Source organism: Mauremys reevesii, linkage group 1 (genome assembly GCF_016161935.1).
Source record: "Mauremys reevesii isolate NIE-2019 linkage group 1, ASM1616193v1, whole genome shotgun sequence".
Lineage (NCBI taxonomy): Eukaryota > Metazoa > Chordata > Testudines > Geoemydidae > Mauremys > Mauremys reevesii.
In genome coordinates this window covers 353928223-353949424 of record NC_052623.1, presented here as the reverse complement: position 1 = coordinate 353949424, position 21202 = coordinate 353928223, and the positions used below count along the sequence as shown (strand labels likewise).

Sequence of the window (21202 nt, the reverse complement as noted above, 5' to 3'; positions counted from 1 at the left end):
TCAGCATGAGCTTTCGTGTGAGCACGAAAGCTCATGCTGAAATAAATTTGTTAGTCTCTAAGGTGCCACAAGTACTCCTGGTCTTTTTACAGGACTCTCTGTCACTTTTTACAGATCCAAACTAACACGGCTACCCCTCTGATACTTAATTTTTTTGAGTTAATCGTGTGAGTTAACTGCGATTAACTGACTGCCTAGTTATTATGTTGGTGCAGTGGGGCCCTTACATTGTCAGGAGCCAGGCTGTAGCGTAGACACTGACAAAGTTAGGTCAACATAAGCTGCCTTTTGTCAACCTACCTCTGTAGTGCAGAGCAGGCCAAAGAAACCTCTTTTCAACAGTGCTCCAGAAGTACTGTAGAGAAGTTAGGGCAAGAAATTTACCCACCACTGAGCCACTTACCCATGCAGAGCACGAATCACAGTTTTCTCTAAAGAATTGTTGGTGTATTTGCTATCTAAATTGAAGAGGTATTCAGCTTCCCATTGACAGGTCACCGTAACAGATCCATCACAGCTCTTCACTGTGTGAGACTTGGAGAAGTCTTCCTTCAACCTGGAAGAAAGGACACTTCTTCTGCGTTTTACTACCAAGTCGTCAAAGGGCTTCTGCGTATGAGTATTGTTCTGCTGATGCCGGAAAGGCAGAACTTTCCCAACTAGAGGACTTGAGTTAGCACTTTTAGCTCCATTTCTGAAGGCAGCAGGGCCCTGTCCTCCTTTTGGGAGGGTGTGTTTTTTAGAATGTTCTGACACCTGTGAGGCGTAAGAGTGCTCAGAGGCAATAGAAGAATGCTTGCTCACATCTGAAGTATCTAGCACCTCCTTGGAAAGCAATGGCTGGGCTTTTGCAGAGTTAGGGCTTGTGCAGTTCTTCTTGCTGGAAATTACAGGGCTTTTATCTCTTGGGATAGCAGCTAAGTCTTTTCTTAAATCAGATTTTGCAGGAGAAGGAAGTTTCTGATTCTCTGTTTTGCTAGAAGAGGATCCTCCCTTTAGATGTTTATCCACCCTGTGGTATTCATGATCTGAAACAATTCGCGAAGGCTTCCTTTTCCGAAGAGAGCGTCGCTCTTTTGAGAGCTCATCAGGAGAGGCAACTCCACTATCTTTATGATCAAGTGGAGGAATGCAAGAGCTCAGAGCTAGATCAGCCAACAAATTCAACCCATGCGATTCACAGTTACTTCCTTTCAGAGTCAGGCTGACATCTGGAGCAGTAACACTTTGTGTGTAAGTCTCATTTGCACCGCTGACTGTCCCTTGACTTTCTGATGGAATTTCATTTGATGACAGTGACAAAGTCTCTTTCCTTACTGCATAAGAAAAATAAAATCAGATAATAAATACTGAACCACAGATTTCTATCATGAGAAATACTTAGAGTTCTGCTCTTAAAAGTGACTGTCCAAATGGCATCATGGGATTTATTACTTCTCAATTATTTCCACATCAAATATACCCAGTTTGCAAGTAAAAAGATATTTATTGAATGGTAAGTTTGCAAATTTAAAATAAAGTTCAAGAAATACAAAAGTTAATTTTGCTATTATTATTGTTACAGTAGCATTTTAGGATGGGGCTCTGTTGTGCAAGGAGCTGTACATACAGAGAGAGGCTGTGAGTTTACAATGTAACAGAACCTTAACTTGAGCACATGCAAACACTGTATATATTCAAGTATACATTTAAACAATCCAGCCAGAAAGGAAAAATACTACATATATACAATGTAACGGCTCTGGGAACATTACTTTTACACTTCCTCTCTTTTTTTCATTTTAATTTGCAATCTTCATGTTGCATTAACAAACTGATGCACGCTTCCAAGTAGTGCATAATCAGTGCTTCCAAGTGCATAATACAGACACATGCATCTCAAAGACTGTGCATTTTATACAGACCCAGGCACAATTATGGTGCCCCCTGCAAGTCAGCCAGTGACACAAAACTCCAGAGCATCAGGAATATTTATTTATTTATTTTTCCAATGTTTAAAATGCACCCACCACCAGGTCTCTGGGCGTGTGCATGTAAAAACAATACAAAATGTATATAACATTCCATAAAGTAGACTCATCATAAACAACAGTACCATAAAATATCCCTTCCCACTCTTCATGCAAAGCCGTGGAAAGATAAGTTCTGTATAGTGTCCTGAGGGCTAAGCTCTGGCTCTGTAGCAAGGCATTTAAGTTGTGTTTCTTCTTTCTAAAAATTTCCCCCCCTTTTTTTTTTGGCACATGCTGGGACTCTGCTCCCAGCTTCTTTCACTAAAATATTACATACCTACGTATTTGTGTAACCAAACCAAACCAACAGGATGTCCCCTCTGAGGGCATAAGCAAGACACTGGAGGGGCTTGGTGCTCAGCCTGGAGACTCCACCTCACCTCCGCCACAGCCAGTCCACAGGTAGGAGAAGAATGCTAATCTAACAAACACTGAATGAAGTATATTGCTTACACCACAGACAGCGCTGCTTATTTTTTATGATCTGTAGTAAAATAACGATTCACAATTTGAGTCCAGGGAGTGAGATGACTCTCCAAAACCTCCTCTCCACTTGGCAAAGGGGTCAGAGAGAAAGGAAGACTGGAGACAGAGAGATCCAGTTGTAAAACATGCTGAGTTTAAAAAATGTAAGGGCTTTCCTGTTCCATCATTTATTCTGGCACTTTAATACTAGTTCTCAGTTGTAGCCAGAGAGTCTTGCAAGCCAACATTTGCACATGCTGTATCAACAGGCTTTCCATGCTGCTTTTTAAACTCTCTCTAGTTTATTCTTTTGGGTTGTGGCAATTTCACTATTTTTAAAACCACTGGATTTATAGTGTAATAAGCTAAACATCTGGTCAGATGCCAAATATTTATTGGGCTTATAAGACACATTACACAATTTGCCTTAAAGCAGCTTAAAAGCATGAACCATTCTGAGATGTGGAAAGGGCAGTTTGAATGATCAGAGAACTGCACGTTTTCAAAGCTTACTATTTGAGTGATTATGAAGTATCTCAAAGAGGCTGGAACTATTTACAAATCAAATCAGATAGTCATGATATCCCCAATATTTTAGATGAAAAGCTACACAAAGAACAACATTCTTACCAGGTTCCAATTGCTTTATGGCTTTAGGGTTACAGCTCTCTTTAGGAATGTTTATTATTGTCTTACTTTTTGTTTGCTTTGCGACTTTGTCAGAAGTCTGAATATTTTTTTCATCTGGTTGCTTCAGTTTCCTTGGTTTCTTGGTATCCAAACTAATATCTTCAGGCGAAGAAGTTCCTTTAGTTGTAGGCTCAGATTGTGTTCTGTGTACAAATTCTGCAGACAGTACCTCAGCACCTTGGATAAAGAAAGGTCTTTTTAAAGGGGGTTAGTTAAAAACTTTTTTTTTTAAAAGAAACACTGGTTTCAATAGACATAGGACTGTAAAAGTTACTGCTGACAAGTAAGCACTGGTGACAACACAATCCCAATGACAATCGGTTTAAAAAATTGGATTTTATAAAGAGGAGTACACTGGACCCTCGCTAGAATGCGGGATTTGGGATCCATGCGCGGTACCGCGTTTAACGCGGGGACTGCGCTAAAATGAATTGCAATTAAAGTAATTACATTTGGGATCCATGGCCACGACCACGTTATATGCGAATTCGCGCTATATAGACGCGCGTTCTAGCAAGGGTCCGGTGTATATAATTGAAAATAACCAGCAAGTTGTTCTTAAAATTTAAGCTTCAACTCACAAGCTTATTAGTACACTATTTCTCAACTCTTTCACTGTCCAAGAATGAACACTTGATCAGGTCCTGCAGATACGTTACTGTACTCTTCCTGCTTGGCACACCTAGATGTATTTGTTTAGCATCCCAAGTGGATTCTGAGCACTTGTCTCATATTGCTCAGAATGGTTGCCAGAAGCAGAAGCTTTGGGGTAATTTCCAAATAGAAGGCAGCGCAGTGCAGGAAGGAGTCTGGCATGGCAGCTGAACAGGTGCAGCCATACTCATTGTTTCCAATCCACACGGGGGAGAAACCATTGTAGACTGCACAAATTCAGCCCAGCCCGAACTAAAGAGCAGCTCCAGATGTTGCAGCTACTGAGACAAACAACACTTCTAAAATGTCTGGAACGACTGTTGTGTGTGGACATATACGACAATAGCGTTGCATGCCCAAGGCATTTTGGCTGCAAATTTATCACCATGTGTTTTCACCTAGTGTCATCAGGGTCATAGTGAGAATGAGAGTCCCCTGTAAGGAAGCCAGAAGGAAAACCATGAAGGGATGTTTTTCAATCAACTAGCAACAAGTGATGACTCAGCAACTGATCTACCTGCTTGAGATATTGAAACCTGTTTATTGTTAACATTCTCCCCCAAGGCAGGAATCGAGTGGTGTTCCTGAAGTATATCAGCACACAAACAAGGTAAGACAATTGTGATAGAGTTTTAAACTTCAGACATGGATTATATAGGATACATTTTTTGAGCTAGTTGGTTTATATGGTCCTTACCTCTTTTCCTTTTATGTGGAAACTGCAAATTTGCTAATTTAAGTGTGGGTTCATTAGAATTTGTTGTGAGTCCTTGTTTTTTGGGGAAAGGAAAAGAAACATTCATCTTTTTCTTTTTGGTCCCTTTTCTGTTGCTGTCCACCACAGAAAGAATTTTCAAAGGGGCCCATTTCTTCTTTGTGCTAGTCACAATGGCTCTGCTGGATTTCCTCTTATTCTGCTGCATCTTCAGATTACCTGCTGGGTTCATTTCTATCTTGGTATCTTCCTGGCGCTGGTTCAATTCTGGAGTATTCTTAGGTTTTTCAGTTTCAAGTCTTATCTCTGCTGCTATGTCAGGAAGCACAGAGTCCGGTGGCAAAACGGAAGAAAAGTCAGCATCACAGGTTCTGTCAGAAACGCCGCACAGGGACTGAGCATTGCCCGCCAAACAGTCTAAGGCCATGGACATTTCCAAAGAATAGCTGCTGGGGTCAGAAATGTAGGACTGCAGTTGGGAAAATGACTCTTTTTGGCATTTTTCAGAAGGATAAACACTTTCAGACTTATTTGGTGATAGAGCACAAGAAAGGGGCAAACTGTCATTTCTGCCAGAAGCTGCAAGTGAATTTTTATCGAGTTTTGCAAATTTCTGGAAGTAGCGCTTAACCAAAATGCTGGAATGGACTCCCGCCTCAGGTGGACATGTTGTAGCTTCCTGTATGGCATAGCGAAGGCCAGGCAAAATAGAGGTTACTTTTAAAGAGATCTCGTTAAGTTCGTTTTCACAGTTCAATTCTTGTTTTTTTACTGAAAAGAAAAAAAAAGTACTTCAATAATATAACAATATAATCACGCAGACACACAAACATATCAATGCTAGAGTAACGTTAAAGGTCTGAAAAACCCACAAAAAGTTATCCCCAAAACATTGTCCTCACTTTGATGGATGCTTTCAACTCCTGCTAAAGATAAGGGGAGTTCCACGTGGATAACAAACATAGACTAGACCCCTCAGAATCAAGAAAGAAATTCGAAGCTAATACTCTTTCATGAGCTTGCCTTGTTGTGCAAGTTATTCCAGAGGCTTTAGAGAAAAGAGTGTAACATTACATATCGTACACAGATCAAATTCAGTTATCTGAATGTTTCCAAGGAAATCTGAAATGTTGGGATAAACAGAGTTGTGAATAAATGAATTTCTGGTTCCAGACCAATTTAAAATTTGAGATATCTCAACATTCAGTTAACGGGGGTTGGCCTGTGCTGTTTATCTCCCTGTTTAGATGCTGCCTTCAAGAGTATTTGCATCTTTACTATGCAGACCACTGGAGAAAGTAATTGGCTTAGAAACTACAGTTCTACTAAACAAAAGCCATATAGTATGTTGTGCAGACTAGGGACAAGAGGGTATAAACTGGACGTGCTGTGGTAATACAAATAAATAATAATAATAATGCCAGAACACTACTCTCAGCTGGACACATTGGGTGAAATCCCGGCCCCATTAAAGACAATGGGAGTTTTACCATTGACTTTAATGGGGCCAGAATTTTACCACCCATTGTCTTCAAAGTTAGGGAAACAGACGCAGGGCCGGCGCTTCCACTAGGTGACCCTAGGCAGTTGCCTAGGGTGGCAGGATTTGCGGGGTGGCATTTTGCCGCCCTCAGCGGAAATTAGGCGGTGGGGGGGTCCTTCCACTCCAGATCTTTGGTGGAAATTCGGCGGCGGGTCCTTCACTCGCTCCAGAAGACACGGAGCAGAAGGACCCCCCGCCGTTGAATGCTCAGAGGAGGAGCGCTGCCGTCTAGGGCGACAAAAACCCTGGCGCCGCTTCTGAACAGCTGTCTTGCTGAAGGTACGTATCTCCATTTGTTAAATGTCCCCGCTGTTCGAGGGAATTAATTTGAGCATAGAGTCAGATGTTTTTCAACCACACCCTTTCCATGAATAACCAATGTCAGACATGGCTTGCCGGGTTTTTCCAGATGCACAATTTGTGCAACCTGCTTCATTATTTAGCCTGCTGCAATCTCACAACTGCAACACAAGCCCTTGTGAGCACAAGTCTTGATTGACATATGTCACTCTTAGCAAGGCTCCCAGCAGTGCCGCTCTGCTGCCTGTTGCTTGTTCAAGAATGCAGCAGCACATTGGCTCGCTGGGTTGAGCAATCCCAATCATATTACACTTGTCCTACATTCTTCACATTGGATGGGCTTCAGAGCCCGAGCTCCAACTTGAGCCGAAACTTCAAAGTGCCCTTTACTCAGCTATTTTTAGAGCATTAGCACCAGCCCTGCAAGCCCAAGTCTGTTGACCAGGGATGGGAGGCTTGCTGCCAAATGCTGTGTAGACAAACCCTTAGGTAAGCTCACAATAGACACTGTTAATTTTCAAAGCCTTTAACCCTCAGATCTTCAAGGGTATAAGAATGGCCATACTGGGTCAGACCAAAGGTCCATCTAACCCAGTATCCTGTCTTCTGACAGTGGCCAATGCCAGGTGCCCCAGAGGGAATGAACAGAACAGGTAATCATCAAGTGATCCATTCCCTGTCACCCATTCCCAGCTTCTAGCAAACAGGCTAGGGACACCATTCCTGCCCATCCTGGCTAATAGCCATTGATGGACTTATCCTCCATGAACTTATCTAGTTCTTTTTTTAACCCTGTTGTAGTCTTGGTCTTCATAACATCCTCTGGCAAGGAGTTCCACAGGTTGACTGTGCCTTGCGTGAAGAAATACACCCTGTTGTTTGTTTTAAACCTGCTGCCTATTAATTTCATTGGGTGATTTCTAGTTCTTGTGTTATGAGAAGGAGTAAATAACACTTCCTTATTTACTTTCTCCACACCAGTCATGATTTTGTAGACCTCAATCATATCCCCCGCTTAGTCATCTCTTTTCCAAGCTGAAAAGTCCCAGTCTTATTAATCTCGCCCCTTACGGAAACCATTCCATACCCCTCATCATTTTTGTTGCCCTTCTCTGCACCTTTTCCAATTCCAATATATCTTTTTTGAGAAGGGGTGATCATATCTGCAGGCAGTATTCAAGATGTGGGTGCACCATGGGTTTATATAGAGGCAATATGATATTTTCTGTCTTATTATCTACCCCTTTCTTAATGATTCCTAATATTCTGTTCGCTGTTTTGACAGCCGCTGCACATGGAGTGGATGTTTTCAGAGAACTATCCAAGATCTCTTTCTTGAGTGGTAATAACCAATTTATTCCCCATCATTGTATGGTACAGTTCGCATGACTATTAATTCTTAGAATTCTAAAGTGAGAAACAGCAACTGAGTAAATTCAGTGCCCACCTCTCTCCTCCTCTCCCTTTGCCCTCCCTGTTCTTCCCCTTTCCCATCTTACTATCTTTAAAGCCTCACAAAACCCCAGTGCACAGCTAACCAAAAGGCTCTCCACTCCTTCCCTCAGAGCTAGGAGAGAGTCTGTAACAACATTATTTTTAACACTGGGAAGGAGAAAGTCCAGTTCTGGCAGGAAAGCAAGATTTGAACTGGGTTAACACAGGTCTACAATAGCTCATTCAGATAAACTGAAATTAAACAGCAACCTAATAAGGACTCCTGTTGAAACCAACAACTGGAAGCTACTAAATGTTAAAATCCTACAGTGCAATCTAATTGAAAATACACCATCAAAATAATTTAAGAACTGTAATATAATTAATACTCTAATTCAGAGGTTGGCAACCTTTCAGAAGCGGTGCGCCGAGTCTTCATTTATTCACTCTAATTTAAGGTTTCACGTGCCAGTAATACATTTAAACGTTTTTAGGTCTCTTTCTATAAGTCTATAATATATAACTAAACTATTGTTGTATGTAAAGTAAATAAGGTTTTTTAAATGTTTAAGAAGCTTCATTTAAAATTAAATTAAAATGCAGAGCCCCCCGGACCAGTGGCCAGGACCCGGGCAGTGTGAGTGCCGCTGAAAATCAGCTTGCGGGGCTGCCTTCGGCACGCGTGCCATAGGTTGCCTACCCCTGCTCTAATTACTATACATTATCCTCTCCTCTTCCCTCTTTTCCTGGCTTGGAACCAGGAAGTAATGGCAAACTCCTTCCCACATCCACACTGTGCTCAAACCCTGCCACTTCACTCTCTACCACACATCAAAGCTCTGTCCTTTCTGCCCCATTCATCTGGACAGCACTGGGCTTCAATCATTTCCTGCCTTGACTACACCAAAATCCTCCCCTCTGGCCTCAGTGACACCCACATCATCCCCATTCCCGTCTCTCCAAAATATGGCCATGAAAATTATCTTCCTTGACAGACTGACCATCTCACTCCCATTCTGAATCCCTCCAGGAGCTTCCCTTTGGAGACACATCAAGTTTAAAATTCTCACATTTATCTTCAAAGCTATCCATAATTCTGCCCCAGCCTTCATCTTGGATCTTGTCTGCTATCACATTTTCCCCTTGTTGTTCTGCCATTTTCTGTGATTTCCTTCTCTCACATCCGTCTCCGTATGTCTCCTCCCACCCTATGCATGGAATGCCATTCCCAAAGCAGTGTGCCAAGCTACAATCGTCTTTTCATCCAAATTACTTTTAAACCCCTATTTCTGCCATAGTTGCCTGAAGGAAGAGAGTTTATAGCTTAGTTCAAATTATAAATACAAGCTAAACTCTCCCCACCTCTGGATTTCCTGTCTACTTTCTAAATTATGAGCTCTTTAAGGCCTGGTTTGTTTTTATTTGTGTGCTATATGGCACTGGAGCACACTGTCAGCACCATACAAATAATCACTAAAACAAGAACAGAATGAAATACATGATAGTGTGTGTTGAGCTAATGTTTTGCTGGCTTGAGTTTAGGATGAATCACCAAAAACAAAGCCAAAAGTTATACCGGTCATTTAAAGGGAGAAGCAAATACAACTTTTCTACCAGCACCACCTATTACATTCCATATGTTTAAAATAAAAAGTTGTTTCAGAAACTGTTTTAGAATTGCAACATTTTTAGTGCTACAATTTTTTGTATCCTTCCACCTGTACAGTCCAGTTAGCTGCGTTACGGTACATCGTCACAGCAAGAAAAAAGCCTCTGGCAGCGAGTCTGAGAGCCTGGGTCACCTGACTTGGGGTCGTGCTGCAACACTAAAAATAGCAGCTTATACGTTTGGCCCTGGGCTGGAGTCCGGGCTCTGAAACCCAGTGACAGGGGAGGGTGTTTCAGCCTGGCATCTAGCCCAAGCATCTACCCGGCTGTTTTTAACCCCGCAGGATGAGTCCTGAGAGCCAGAGTCTTTTTTTGCTGTGTAGACGTACCATTCGTTACTATGCGATGAACTCTACCGGTCTCAGAGGAAGAGAAAAGTTATAATACATTTTTAAACACATGACTTTAAATTGCTTTACTGTTCATTGGGATTACACAGATCCGACTATAGTCCAGTATCTTATGAGCCACCAGAGAGGATACGTGTGTGTGTGTGTGTGTGTGTGTGTGTGTGTGTGTGTGTGTGATGTGGGGTCGTCATGTGCCCCCCATTTGCTGCTTGCTTTGTACTGTTCAGAGGTTTGCAATATTAGAAGTATTCCCTAATGAAGTGAATTAGCGAAAAGAATGCAGGTGGGGCAGTAAAAAGCGAATAACCATTTTTTCACATGATTAAATAAATAAACTTTACACATTAACACCATCACCTTCTAAAAGGCCTGGTATAAAATTAATACCCAGATATAAAATGTTATGTGAATATAACATCAACGAAGTTGAAATTGTATTATATTTCAAGATTTATGTGTGTTTAAATTTGCAATCTTCATTTTCCATTCATTCGATTTTTTTACATAAAACAGAGGCAAATCTTAGAGACCACAAACAGCAGTAAATGTAAGTAATGCTTTATTCAGCAAAGCTCCTAGATAACTTCTAGTTCTTACTGGGAATATCATTCAAAGATTTAAAATAGGTAAACCACTGTTTATAATTCCATCAGTATTAGAGTTTTAGAATCTGCTGACAAAGAGGCCTAAAGGGAATCATATAATCAAAATATAAATGCTGTTTTATACATGTTCAATATTTTTACACAGATAATAGATGCAAACAGAACGCCCTACCTGTCAAATGTACTGATCTAGATGAAGGGAATAAAAACAACGCTTGGAGACTGATGGGCTTGTCTAGGTCAAAACCTGTAAAAAAAGAAAATGCAGTTTATTTATAAAAAAGAGAGTGTTCTACAATTTAAAAAAAGGCATACAATGTGAAGTATTTATTTAGACCTTAATAAATTCTTACCTTTGTCCCCTGTTAACGCAGAGGATGAAAGTAAAATAAGAAACCCTTGATCTTGTAAATATTTGATGATTGCCTAGAATAAGTGCATATGAAACTATAGTGAGTTTTTTTCTTTTCCTTTAAAACAAATTCATTACTTGCTAAAGACACACTGCATAGTCACCAGCACTGCAGGTTTCCCCACCAATGTGTCTCAACAAAATCTTAGTGGCACCTCCTCTAGAGATGAGGCAACAGTTCAGCCTCCAGACCTCTCGGCCCATGCTGAGACTGTCAACGAGCGCCAGCTATGATGATTTTCTAATATAACTGTTCTCTAAGACAGTGGTTCTCAAAGCTGGTCCGCCACTTGTCAGGGAAAGCCCCTGGCAGGCCAGGCCGGTTTGTTTATCAACCGCGTCCGCAGGTTTGGCCGATCGCAGCTCTCACTGGCTGCGGTTCGCTGCTCCAGGCCAATGGGGGCGGCGGGAAGCGGTGGCCAGCACATCCCTCAGCCTGTGCCGCTTCCCGCAGCCCCCATTGGCCTGGAGTGGTGAACCACGGCCAGTGGGATCTACGATCGGCCAAACCTGCAGACGCGGCAGGTAAACAGACCAGACCAGCCCGCCGGGGGCTTTCCCTGAACAAGCAGTGGACCAGCTTTGAGAACCACTCCTCTAGAAATAGACCAGCATGATCAACTCATTTCTTATAGATGAGGTCAATGAACCACAGTCAGATGGTAAAAATGTTTCAGTCAGTACCAGCCTGTGCCAACTTGAGCTAGTGACCCAGAGATGAAATCTTCCATATAGTCTATTATCAATCCCCCAAATTCAGCCACTCCTCTTTATTTCTTAATAACATATTATTTATGTAATAATTAAAAAGACCTCATAGTTTGAGGCTCAGGTCCACAAGCCTCTAAGCACCTTAACAAGAAATAGTTATAAATATATCACAACTAAAAAAACGTGTCCAAATAAATCCAAGAGTAGAAGCGAAATAAAACTCCAGTATCCGACTCGTGTACGATAAACAGTTCCACCCACATCACCAGACTAAAGTGAAAATAAAATATTCTAGACGTTTGACTTATTAATATCAGCAATACAAAATGGGAAATGTCGAAAAACCACATTCACAATGAAAATACAGTAATTTAGAAACAGTAAATAATTTCACTATTTAATGTTTAAACAAATTAATGTTAAAACATTTTACGGTTGTTTTGAACCAGTACGGGAAAAGAATAAAAGCTAAGTTCATCACAAAGTTATTACAATGCATGTCCAAATAAATAAAACAATGACATTTCTTATCAGTATGAAGGCTACAAGCAGGAAGGATGAGGAAAGCCAAACTCTTATTAGACATCAGAGTTTAAAATACAGTTCAGAAATGTATACGGAACAAAATAGGTGCAGTTTGATTTCAAGCAGCACAAATGACCCCAATAGCACTTTCACTTTCAGACTGCTAGAAGAGTACATGCACACACACAGTTGAAAATGAAACTATAATGCTGGTAATTTTAGTTTCACTTTCAATTTGGTGCCAGTGAAGTAAAATCACCAGCCATTAACCAACATAAATAAATGGTAAATAACAATAATATAATAAAAAGCCACAAAGCAGAGTGGGGCAACACTTGTTGCCTCCTCCTTGAAACACAGAAGAGGTTTTTCATCCCAATTTGACTATGTTTTGATACTTTAAATACAATTATGAAATGTTCTTATTTGCATTTAATTCCCAATCCCCATTCACCGTCACTGTGAAACCTTGACTTCACATGCATCCGACGAAGTGGGTATTCACCCAAGAAAGCTCATGCTCCAATACGTCTGTTAGTCTATAAGGTGCCACAGGACTCTTTGCTGCCTTGACTTCATAGGCTCCTCTGAGATTCCATTCTACCCAATCCCCATTCACCGTCACTTTGAAACCTTGACTTCATAGGCTCCTCTGAGATTCCATTCTACCCAATCCTCATTCACTGTCACTTTGAAACCTTGACTTCATAGGCTCCTCTGAGATTCCATTCTACCCAGTGCTTAATTTATAATGAAAGAGGTGCCGGGGCTCAAGCAATTTTTTTACATTCAAAACTGACACGGCAAGCCCAGAGGTGCCAAGGCTATGTATGAACTGCAAAGCCTAGAGGTGCCAGGACTCAGCCCTGGCAAACCTCGGCACAAATTAAGCACTGATTCTACCCATGTCACACAAGATCGAAATCCAGCCATCAACCTCTTCAGCCTTTCTGAACAATGAGACGCTGTGGAAGGCTGCACTCCTTGGGCCAGTCCTCAGCTGGTATATATCAGCATACCATACCTGAAGTCAACAGAACCTTGCCAGTTTACATCAGGTGAGGATTTCTAGCTTTGACTCAGGAGGAGAAATTGCAGAGGAGAAATTCTTTTTCAGATCAGAGCATAACCTCCCCAGTTTCACAACTCAGGAAGCCTATGAAGTTTCTAGAGGACAATTGCCAAATATCTGGTTAGATTGAGGCTCCCTATCAGCCATAAAGGAGAACTCTGAGAGTGGGCCACCTGGTATCCTTTGCTCAGTAAGTGGGCATTCTGCTTGCACTGCAGCAATCCGTCTCCACCAGCTTAATACATATAATGCACTAAGAGCCCTTTAACGATATGATTTAGTGTGCAATAGTAAAAAAAAAAAAAACATCTCTACAAGACAAAAAGGAAGACTCAAAGGCCTTGAAAAATGCACTGTATTCAGTGCTGTGTTTAATTCATGCTAGAAATCAGGTCACGACTTGTACCCTGTAATCTTCTGTCAACACTCCATAAATTACAGTCTGCCACCTAAAAATATACAACACGCCACTTTTCAAAGTTAAGTAACTCAGATGCATTATTTAGGAAGAGACCTGTAAACCCCTTTTAAAAGGCTAAGAATCTGCACATAAAAATTAAATATGACCATTTTCCCCTGGACTACAATCACTTAAAATAATTCTTACCAACTCCTTTTCCTTTAGGTTTTCTAATAATGGATCCATTTTATGTTGGTCTTTATTTGAAATTTCAACTTCATACAAACTGAAGTAAATATCTTGATAACAGACTGGGAAGGAAACAAAGAGCACTTTATATTTAAATAACTGATTTAAATTAACCTCAGACATACAAAACAGAAATAAAAAAGTAGTACTGCTCATTGACCAGCATGATTAGTATTCAGAGAATGAAAATCCTGGGTTTTAAAAGAGTAAATACTGCAGAGATTTTCTAAACAGTTGCATGAATTCACATCACAGGAAGAATCTACTGCTATCGCCAGTTTACGAGGAAGTTCGCAGTTGAAACACTGAAGCAGACAAAAGCAACTTAATGTATTTTCACTGATTTTGCAGTGCTTTGTGGAGTTGTCCAGAGGTATGTAGTATGCAATATAAAATACAAACTGTCATAAAATGCTCATGAACGCTATCAACAATACCCCTTTTATATCCTGGATTCCATATGCGGTGTAGTGGAACACACTATCTAACAGCTACTGAGGTCAATAGCAGAATTCCCCATTACAAATTAATGTTTAAACCTGTCATTCAGCATGGTAAAAATTGGTTGTATGATTCCATAAACCATATCCTAACGGTCAGAATTCCATACCAAAAGAAATATAAACTAATAGACCCAAACTTGAAAACAGAAACACATTTTCTTCTTCACATTTGTTCTCCCTCCACCCACCCCATTGACTAGGGCAGAGGGAGAGAGAAAAGAAGAAATCCCTATGCGTATACTTTATAGCACAGCGACAAGGGCAGTATAAATTACTAGTTTCATCAATCTCTTTTCTCTCCCCTCCCTAAATTTGCTCTGATATGAGGCTTCCTCACACTTGACTTCAAATGGTATCTTCCGAGCCTCTCTCAGAGCCCTGTGGATCTTCCCATTTAATTTCTCCCTCTCAAGGACACCCAAAGTCACAGTAGTGCTCCCTTAGCAGACCACTGGATGCTGCTCCCTGCAGACTCTGTTCTTTGGGCTTACTGAAGGTTGCTAGATTGTGCCATGAGGACTACACTATGGCTGCTGAATGCCTCCTGCTGGCTCAGGAGCGAGTGACTATGGGTTTGATCAGGCAGGATGTAAAGTACCCTGAGATCAATGATAGAGGAGGATACTCAACACTGTGCAGATTCAGGCTCCGAGTGTGGATAAGCAACCACAGAAGTATCTTGTGCTACCCTCTGTCACCCTATAAAAAGGGCTGCTTTAAAAGAAAACAAGCCACATATGGAAAATTATGAAATAATTATTCATACTGTGAGTGATTGTACACGTACCTTCGTTTTTTGTGTAATTACTTTTTCCAAATGCAGCTTCCGGTAGCTTTTTTTTCAGATCAGACACACCTATGATATATTTCATTTCCAGTTTGTCTGGCCTATAAAAAGAAGAGCAAAAGTGGTAAAGATTAAATATATGTATAGTTCTAACTCGAATGATGAATCTAAGGTTATTATACCATTGTAAAACTGAAAAGTGGACAACTGCTCACTCCACTGAACCGAGCTCTGATATATGCAGTGTTGTAGCTGTACTGGTCCCAGGATCTGAGAGAGACAAGGTGGATGAGACAGTATCTTTTACTGGACCAACTTCTCTCTCTTTCACCAACAGAAGCTGGACCAATAAAAAGATATTACATCACCCACTTTGTCTCTCTCATATTGATTATTGGCTCCCAGAGAAAGAATACTGAAGTGGACCTAACAGAATTAATTAGTTTCAGTTGACAAAATAGAATAGTCTTCCCAAAAATTACTTTTTAAAAATAATACCAATTTATGGCTTCTTTGACTAGCTTGACAATGATGCCAAATGAGTAATAGTCTCCAAAGAGCGGACATCAGAAAGAATTAACAATCCTGGATACAGGTGATGCCACCTAATAGTGAAGTGTCCAATCAGATGTCTCAAAAATAAAAGCATGTCCCTCATGAGGTAGAAACGGTTAGGATACAAAGCCACATGGATGCCTACTGCAGAAACAGAAAGGTGGCATTGTGTGTTCTGTACCAGACTTTGGCCTGGTCTCTACTGACCCAAAGTAACCTTAAACAGCGGCATGTTACTGCAAGTCATAGGACATATGTTGGAAAAAACAGCTTTTGACCTGAAGAGTTATAGCCAGTATCCTTCCTGTTTGGATACTGGATAAGAACCTACGAAAAGCAGAAGACAATTTATTCTACTCCCTCCCACTTTAAAACTTTTTTAAAATATGTTTTTTGCTTAGAGGCCAATATACACTCCCCACGAAATTCATAAAAACCACAGAAAACCTGGGAGGAAAGTATGATCAGAAGAAAATGAGTGACTAGCTAATCCCTAGCACCAAACAGACTACAAACCCTCTAACTTGTTAAATTCTTCACCGTTATCTAATTCTGACTAAATATTTCAAAACACTTACTTTAATAGCTTATTCACCATTTCCCCAAGCTATAGTTCAGCAGTTTGACTTTATTAGCATAATAACAAAGTCTATTTGCCATAGGAAAAAGAAAAGGAAAAACCGGGAATAACGTATTGGGCTCAATACTCAAAACTAGACACCTCATGTAGCACAAGCGAAATATGCCCTTTCCCTGATGCAGCTCATTTTCCTCGCTGTGCCAGCTCATCTGGCAGCACGGGGGTGGAGGGACAGCAGAGTCTGGGGAGGGAAGAGGAGGGGAGGGAAGGGGGGGGCAAGATCAGCCACTGCTACCTCTGTGCATGGGAGGGAAGTAGGAGGAGCAGCAGCTCAGAAATGCTAGTGGCTGCTGTCCCCTAACACACCCCCTGTAAAAGATCAGGTGATAAGGGTAGCCCATGTAGGGTGACCAGATAGCAAGTGTGAAAAATCAGGACACTTTTTTGGGGTGGGGGTTTATAGTTATCTATATAAGACATAGCTCCTAGTATTGGGATGGTCCCGATAATATCAGGACATCTGGACCATGTAAAGGAGTAAGAGGAGCTCCTTACCCCCCTAAGCAGGGGTGCTGCTGAGTTTATGACTGAGCCTTTAGCTTTTACATCTGCTTGAAGCTGGAAACTGCCTTTCTAGCTAAGGTGCCAAAGGATACATCTGTGATTCCCAGCATCAGTGTCAATAAAGCCTCAAATTGTGTTTTTTTTTTCCATTTCACTCGGCGGCTACCCAAGCATTAAAAAAAGGGAAAATATACGTATACTTACAGTTGTGCTGGAATCACAGCACTATATGGGGACCTAAGGGCGATATCACACAAAACGTGCCCCTGGATAGAAAGCTGCCCTCTCCATGGGCAACAATGTACTAAAAATAAAATTAGAAAAAGAATTATCATGTGAAAATGAAAACAATGCAAATAAAGCTACAGTTAAAGACAACTTTTCAAACCAACAAGAGGTTCTCTTACCTTTATTTTCAAGTTCAATTCTAGAGAAAAAAGGGCGGGGGAGGGAGGGAGAAAAGAAGAATGCTTAAAAATTGTCAAGGAAAAATGTCACATGACTGAATGTTGTACAATAATGGAAAGTCACTTACATTCTTTTATGATTTAATGTTGACATTATTTTAGGCTCCATGTACTGAAAGGCTATTATTACATAGGGACAGATCTGTCTAGGGCGTTCAACAACACTGTCACTGGAAAATTCATACACGTAATACTGGAAAGGAAAAAAAGAAAAAACAGATGAAAGAGAATGACTTCACTCAGCAGTGCCTTAATGCAGTCCTGAATCCCACCCCCATCTCACATTAAGTTCAGAAATATTTCTTCAAGATGGCTCTTTGTTGCCAGCCACTGTACCTGACTCAGTTCGAAGGCCCGAAAATGACTAGTCTCCAAGGAAATATTGTTTATGTTCACAGAGATGTGGCAGTCATAGCCAGGAGTCGGATTGGTGTAATTCGCCGTGTAATTCTCTGGCACGAACTTGACCTTTCCCTGTGACAAACACATTTGCCAAAAAATAACGCTGGTAAAAATGCTTTGAACGGAAGCAAACCACCCATGAATTTGAAGATAACTTTGCCATCCCTCCCCGAATCGCAAAGCTCTCTATAAAAGGTGCTGCATGCACATCCTCCACAACTCCCTGAAAGAGGGAGACCAACAAATCGATCTCCACTTTGGGGACCTGCCGAGCAAGGCAAGCAGGTGGCGGGGACACAGGGAGCCTATGTCCTCCACCGCACACTCGTTGCGGTGAGTGCAGGGGAGAAGAACCAGAAACAGTGCACTGATGGCCGTCTGGGGCTGTGTGGGTAGAGGGGGCTGGGGGACAGAGCCTGGCACAAAGCGTGGGTGGATTGCTGGGAGCCTTGGGAGTGGCAAGGAACTTGGAGCTGCCTTTCCCACTCTGCTCCCCTATTTCCACACACACCCCTCACCGCTCTGCCACCGCCACCTCCCTGCTGCCAGGAGGGCTCAGAGAATGCTGGCCAAGCACCACCTGGAGAACCACAGAGCGGGGAGGCAAGAGAGGATGCCTGAAATCCAGCGCCACAGCGGCGCCCAGTGGCCAGGAGGACAAACTTCAAACTGCTGGGCCGCCGGCACAGCCAGATGTGTGACACTGTAACAAGGCTGCAAGCTTGTGTGACACGCAGAGGTGCCAAACTGCGTGGGTGCTCCGGGGCTGGAGCACCCACGGGGAAAAATTGGTGGGTGCTCTGCACCCCCCGGCAGCTCCCTGCCCCCCCCCGCCCAACTCACCTCCGCCTCAGCCTCTTCTCCTGAGTGCACCTCGTGCCCACTTTTCCCCCCTAGCTCCCAGCGCTTGCACCACGAAACAGCTGTTTCGCACAGAAAGAGCTGGGAGGGAGGGGGAACTTGGCGGGGCTGGTGCAGGGATTTGGGAAGGAGTACAATAGGGGCAAGGAGGGGACAGAGTTGGGGCAGGGACTTTGGGGAAGGGGTTGGAATGGGGGCGGGGCAGGGGTGGAGTTGGGGGCGGGGCAGGGGCGGGGGGCGCAAGCACCCACTGTGCCGGGAAAAGTTGGCGCCTATGGTGACACGGCTGCCGGATGCATCAGTGTCACGCCAGATGCTGAACATTTGGAAGTGCTGGAAGTCTGCCTTTGGATAGGAGTATGTGTGCAGCTCCAATCAGCTTCCATGGAAGCCCCATCTTTGCACCCAAAAGCTGAGTTTGTCATTTAAGTCTAGCAGCGTAGTAAATAGCGGGACTAGGTGTCCGGTTTTCGACCAGAACACCCGGTCGAAAAGGTCCCTGGCAGGTCCGGTCGGCACCGCTGACCGGGCCATTAAAAGCCCAGTCGGGCGAGAGCAGCATGCACCACGGAGCCTCCTTTCCCCCACCCCCTGCCTAGGAGCCGGACCTGCTGGCCGCTTCCAGGGCACAGCGCGGTGCCCCAGGACAGGCAGGCAGCCTGCCTTAGTCCCACTGTGCTGCTGAGAGGGAGCTGCCCAAGGTAAGCCTGCGTCCCAACCCCGAGCCCCAACTCCCTGCCCCAGCCCTGAGCTTCCCCTGCACCCCAAACCCCTCATCCCCTGCCCCACCCCAAAGCCCGCACCCCCAGCCCTGAGCCCCTTCCCAAACCTGGAACCCCCTCTTGCACCCCAAACACCTCATCCCTGAGCCCACCCCAGAGCCCACACCCCCAGCCCAGAGCCCTCACCCCTGAACCCCAACCCACTACCCTGAGCCCCCCCAAACCCAGAGCCCCCTCCTGCACCCCAGAGCCTGCACCCCCAGGCCAGAGCCCTCACCCCCCCTGCAGCTCAACCCCCTTCCCCACCCAAGAGCCCCCTCCTGCACCCTGAACCCCTCATCCCCGGCCCCACCCCAGAGCCCTCACCCCTCCCACACCCCAACCCCCTGCCTCAACCTGCAGTACCCTCCCACATTCCGAATCCCTCGGCCCCCCCCCCCCGCCTGGAGCCCCCGCCGATACCCCAAATCCCTCATCCCCACCTCAGAGCCCACACCCCCAGCCAGAGCCCTCCGCCTCCGACCCTAACTACCTGTCCCAGCCCGAAGCCCCCTCCCGCACCCTGAACTCCTCATTTCTGGCCCCACCCCAGAGCCCGCACCCCCATTTAGAGTCCTCACCCCCTCCCACACCCCAACCCCTTGCCCCAGCCCAGTGAAAGTGAGTGAGGGTGGGGGAGAGTGAGCCACCGAGGGAGGGGGAATGTAGTGAGTGGGGGGCAGGTCCTCAGGGAAGGGGCAGGGCAGAGCCTCAGGGAAGGGTGGGGCTAGGGCGTTCAGTTTTGTTCCAATAGAAAGTTGGCAACCTTAGTAGTAAATAACGGATTGTGGAACAAATACTGAAAGCCCTTCTCAGATGAAACCCTCAGTGATATCCATGCTTCTGGAGTAAAATCAAGGTGCTCTTTGATCTCATACTTTCATGGTGCACCGTGCCCCTAATCAATATGTACTAAATACCCTGGATTCCAAAAAAAAGATATCAATATAGTATTGATTTTATATCATATCAATATTAAGACAACACACCGATATTAACATTTTTGTTTTGCCTGCTGCTCTATGGGAACTTTCATTAACCAGTCTGTGGGGGAAAAAAAATTGAGTTTTACCTTAATTAGTTTAAAAATTACAATACAGCCAGATTTTCCATGATACCAGGGCCTTGGATGAAGGTAGTCTGAGTACTTGGAAACATAAGCCCCTTTAAAAAATAAAATAAAAATATATTTAATATTCTTTTTGGAATTCTGGATTATAAATAATGACTAAATAAGAAAATCCCGATGAAAAAATCTTAGTATTATACTGTATGATTTGTTTTTTTAGTAAAACCTTAATTTTGAGCCTAAGCTACCTGAAAGTGTCCCTTTGTACCCTGAAAAAGGTTCTTAAAGGACTGAAACTGTGACGGCTCAGTGTTGTCTGCTATTGTAGATTGTGGGCCCTGCAATATATTGTTTGTATGAAACCCAAGCCTACCACGTAAGACCGCACGATTACTTCGCACCCCTCCCAAGACCCTCAAATCTCACAGGAGATGTGTATGTTATAAGATTTTCCCAGTCAGAAGTGTTTAAATCCGTTTCAAAGTTAAAACTAAGGCCTATGGATTTATTTTAGACCTGACTGGCTACAGTGTACCTCATACACTACCAAACTTAGGGCCTACTCCTGTGAGTGGTCGTCTTACTGACTTAGTAGGAGTACTTACAGTACGCGTTTGCAGGATCAGGGCGCTCTATGGTGAAACCTGATGAAAGGTCAGAAAGAGCTGCGTATGTTGGCCTAGCGTTGAAGGGGTTAATACATGCTGGGTTATCAATTTGGAATTTACATAAGTAGGAGAGCTCAGACCAGATGTAACATGTGGTGTTGTCTGAGGGCTTGTTTTTATTCAGCTTTCACCTGGGTTAACTAAAGAGGGACAGTTTGTGGTTCAGACCAGATTACAACC

At 43.2% G+C, this 21202-nt stretch overlaps 1 protein-coding gene across 5 annotated transcripts in view; it reads right to left on the bottom strand.

Moving 5' to 3' along the window:
- TASOR2 (transcription activation suppressor family member 2) overlaps positions 1-21202 on the bottom strand; it is a 72257-nt gene that overhangs the window by 28508 nt on the left and 22547 nt on the right. For 4 of the 5 annotated variants that reach the window (XM_039519775.1, XM_039519780.1, XM_039519779.1 and 1 more), the window contains exons 5-16: positions 20358-20449; positions 17598-17735; positions 17330-17454; positions 17202-17221; positions 16999-17098; positions 15096-15196; positions 13764-13867; positions 10790-10862; positions 10609-10683; positions 4519-5307; positions 3108-3344; positions 404-1316 (exon numbers count right to left, since the gene is read on the bottom strand). In XM_039519775.1, the coding sequence (XP_039375709.1) occupies positions 404-1316; positions 3108-3344; positions 4519-5307; positions 10609-10683; positions 10790-10862; positions 13764-13867; positions 15096-15196; positions 16999-17098; positions 17202-17221; positions 17330-17454; positions 17598-17735; positions 20358-20449 (2767 nt within the window). The remainder of the gene's footprint in view (positions 1-403; positions 1317-3107; positions 3345-4518; positions 5308-10608; positions 10684-10789; positions 10863-13763; positions 13868-15095; positions 15197-16998; positions 17099-17201; positions 17222-17329; positions 17455-17597; positions 17736-20357; positions 20450-21202) is intronic. The other variant, XM_039519777.1, reaches the window with a different exon arrangement.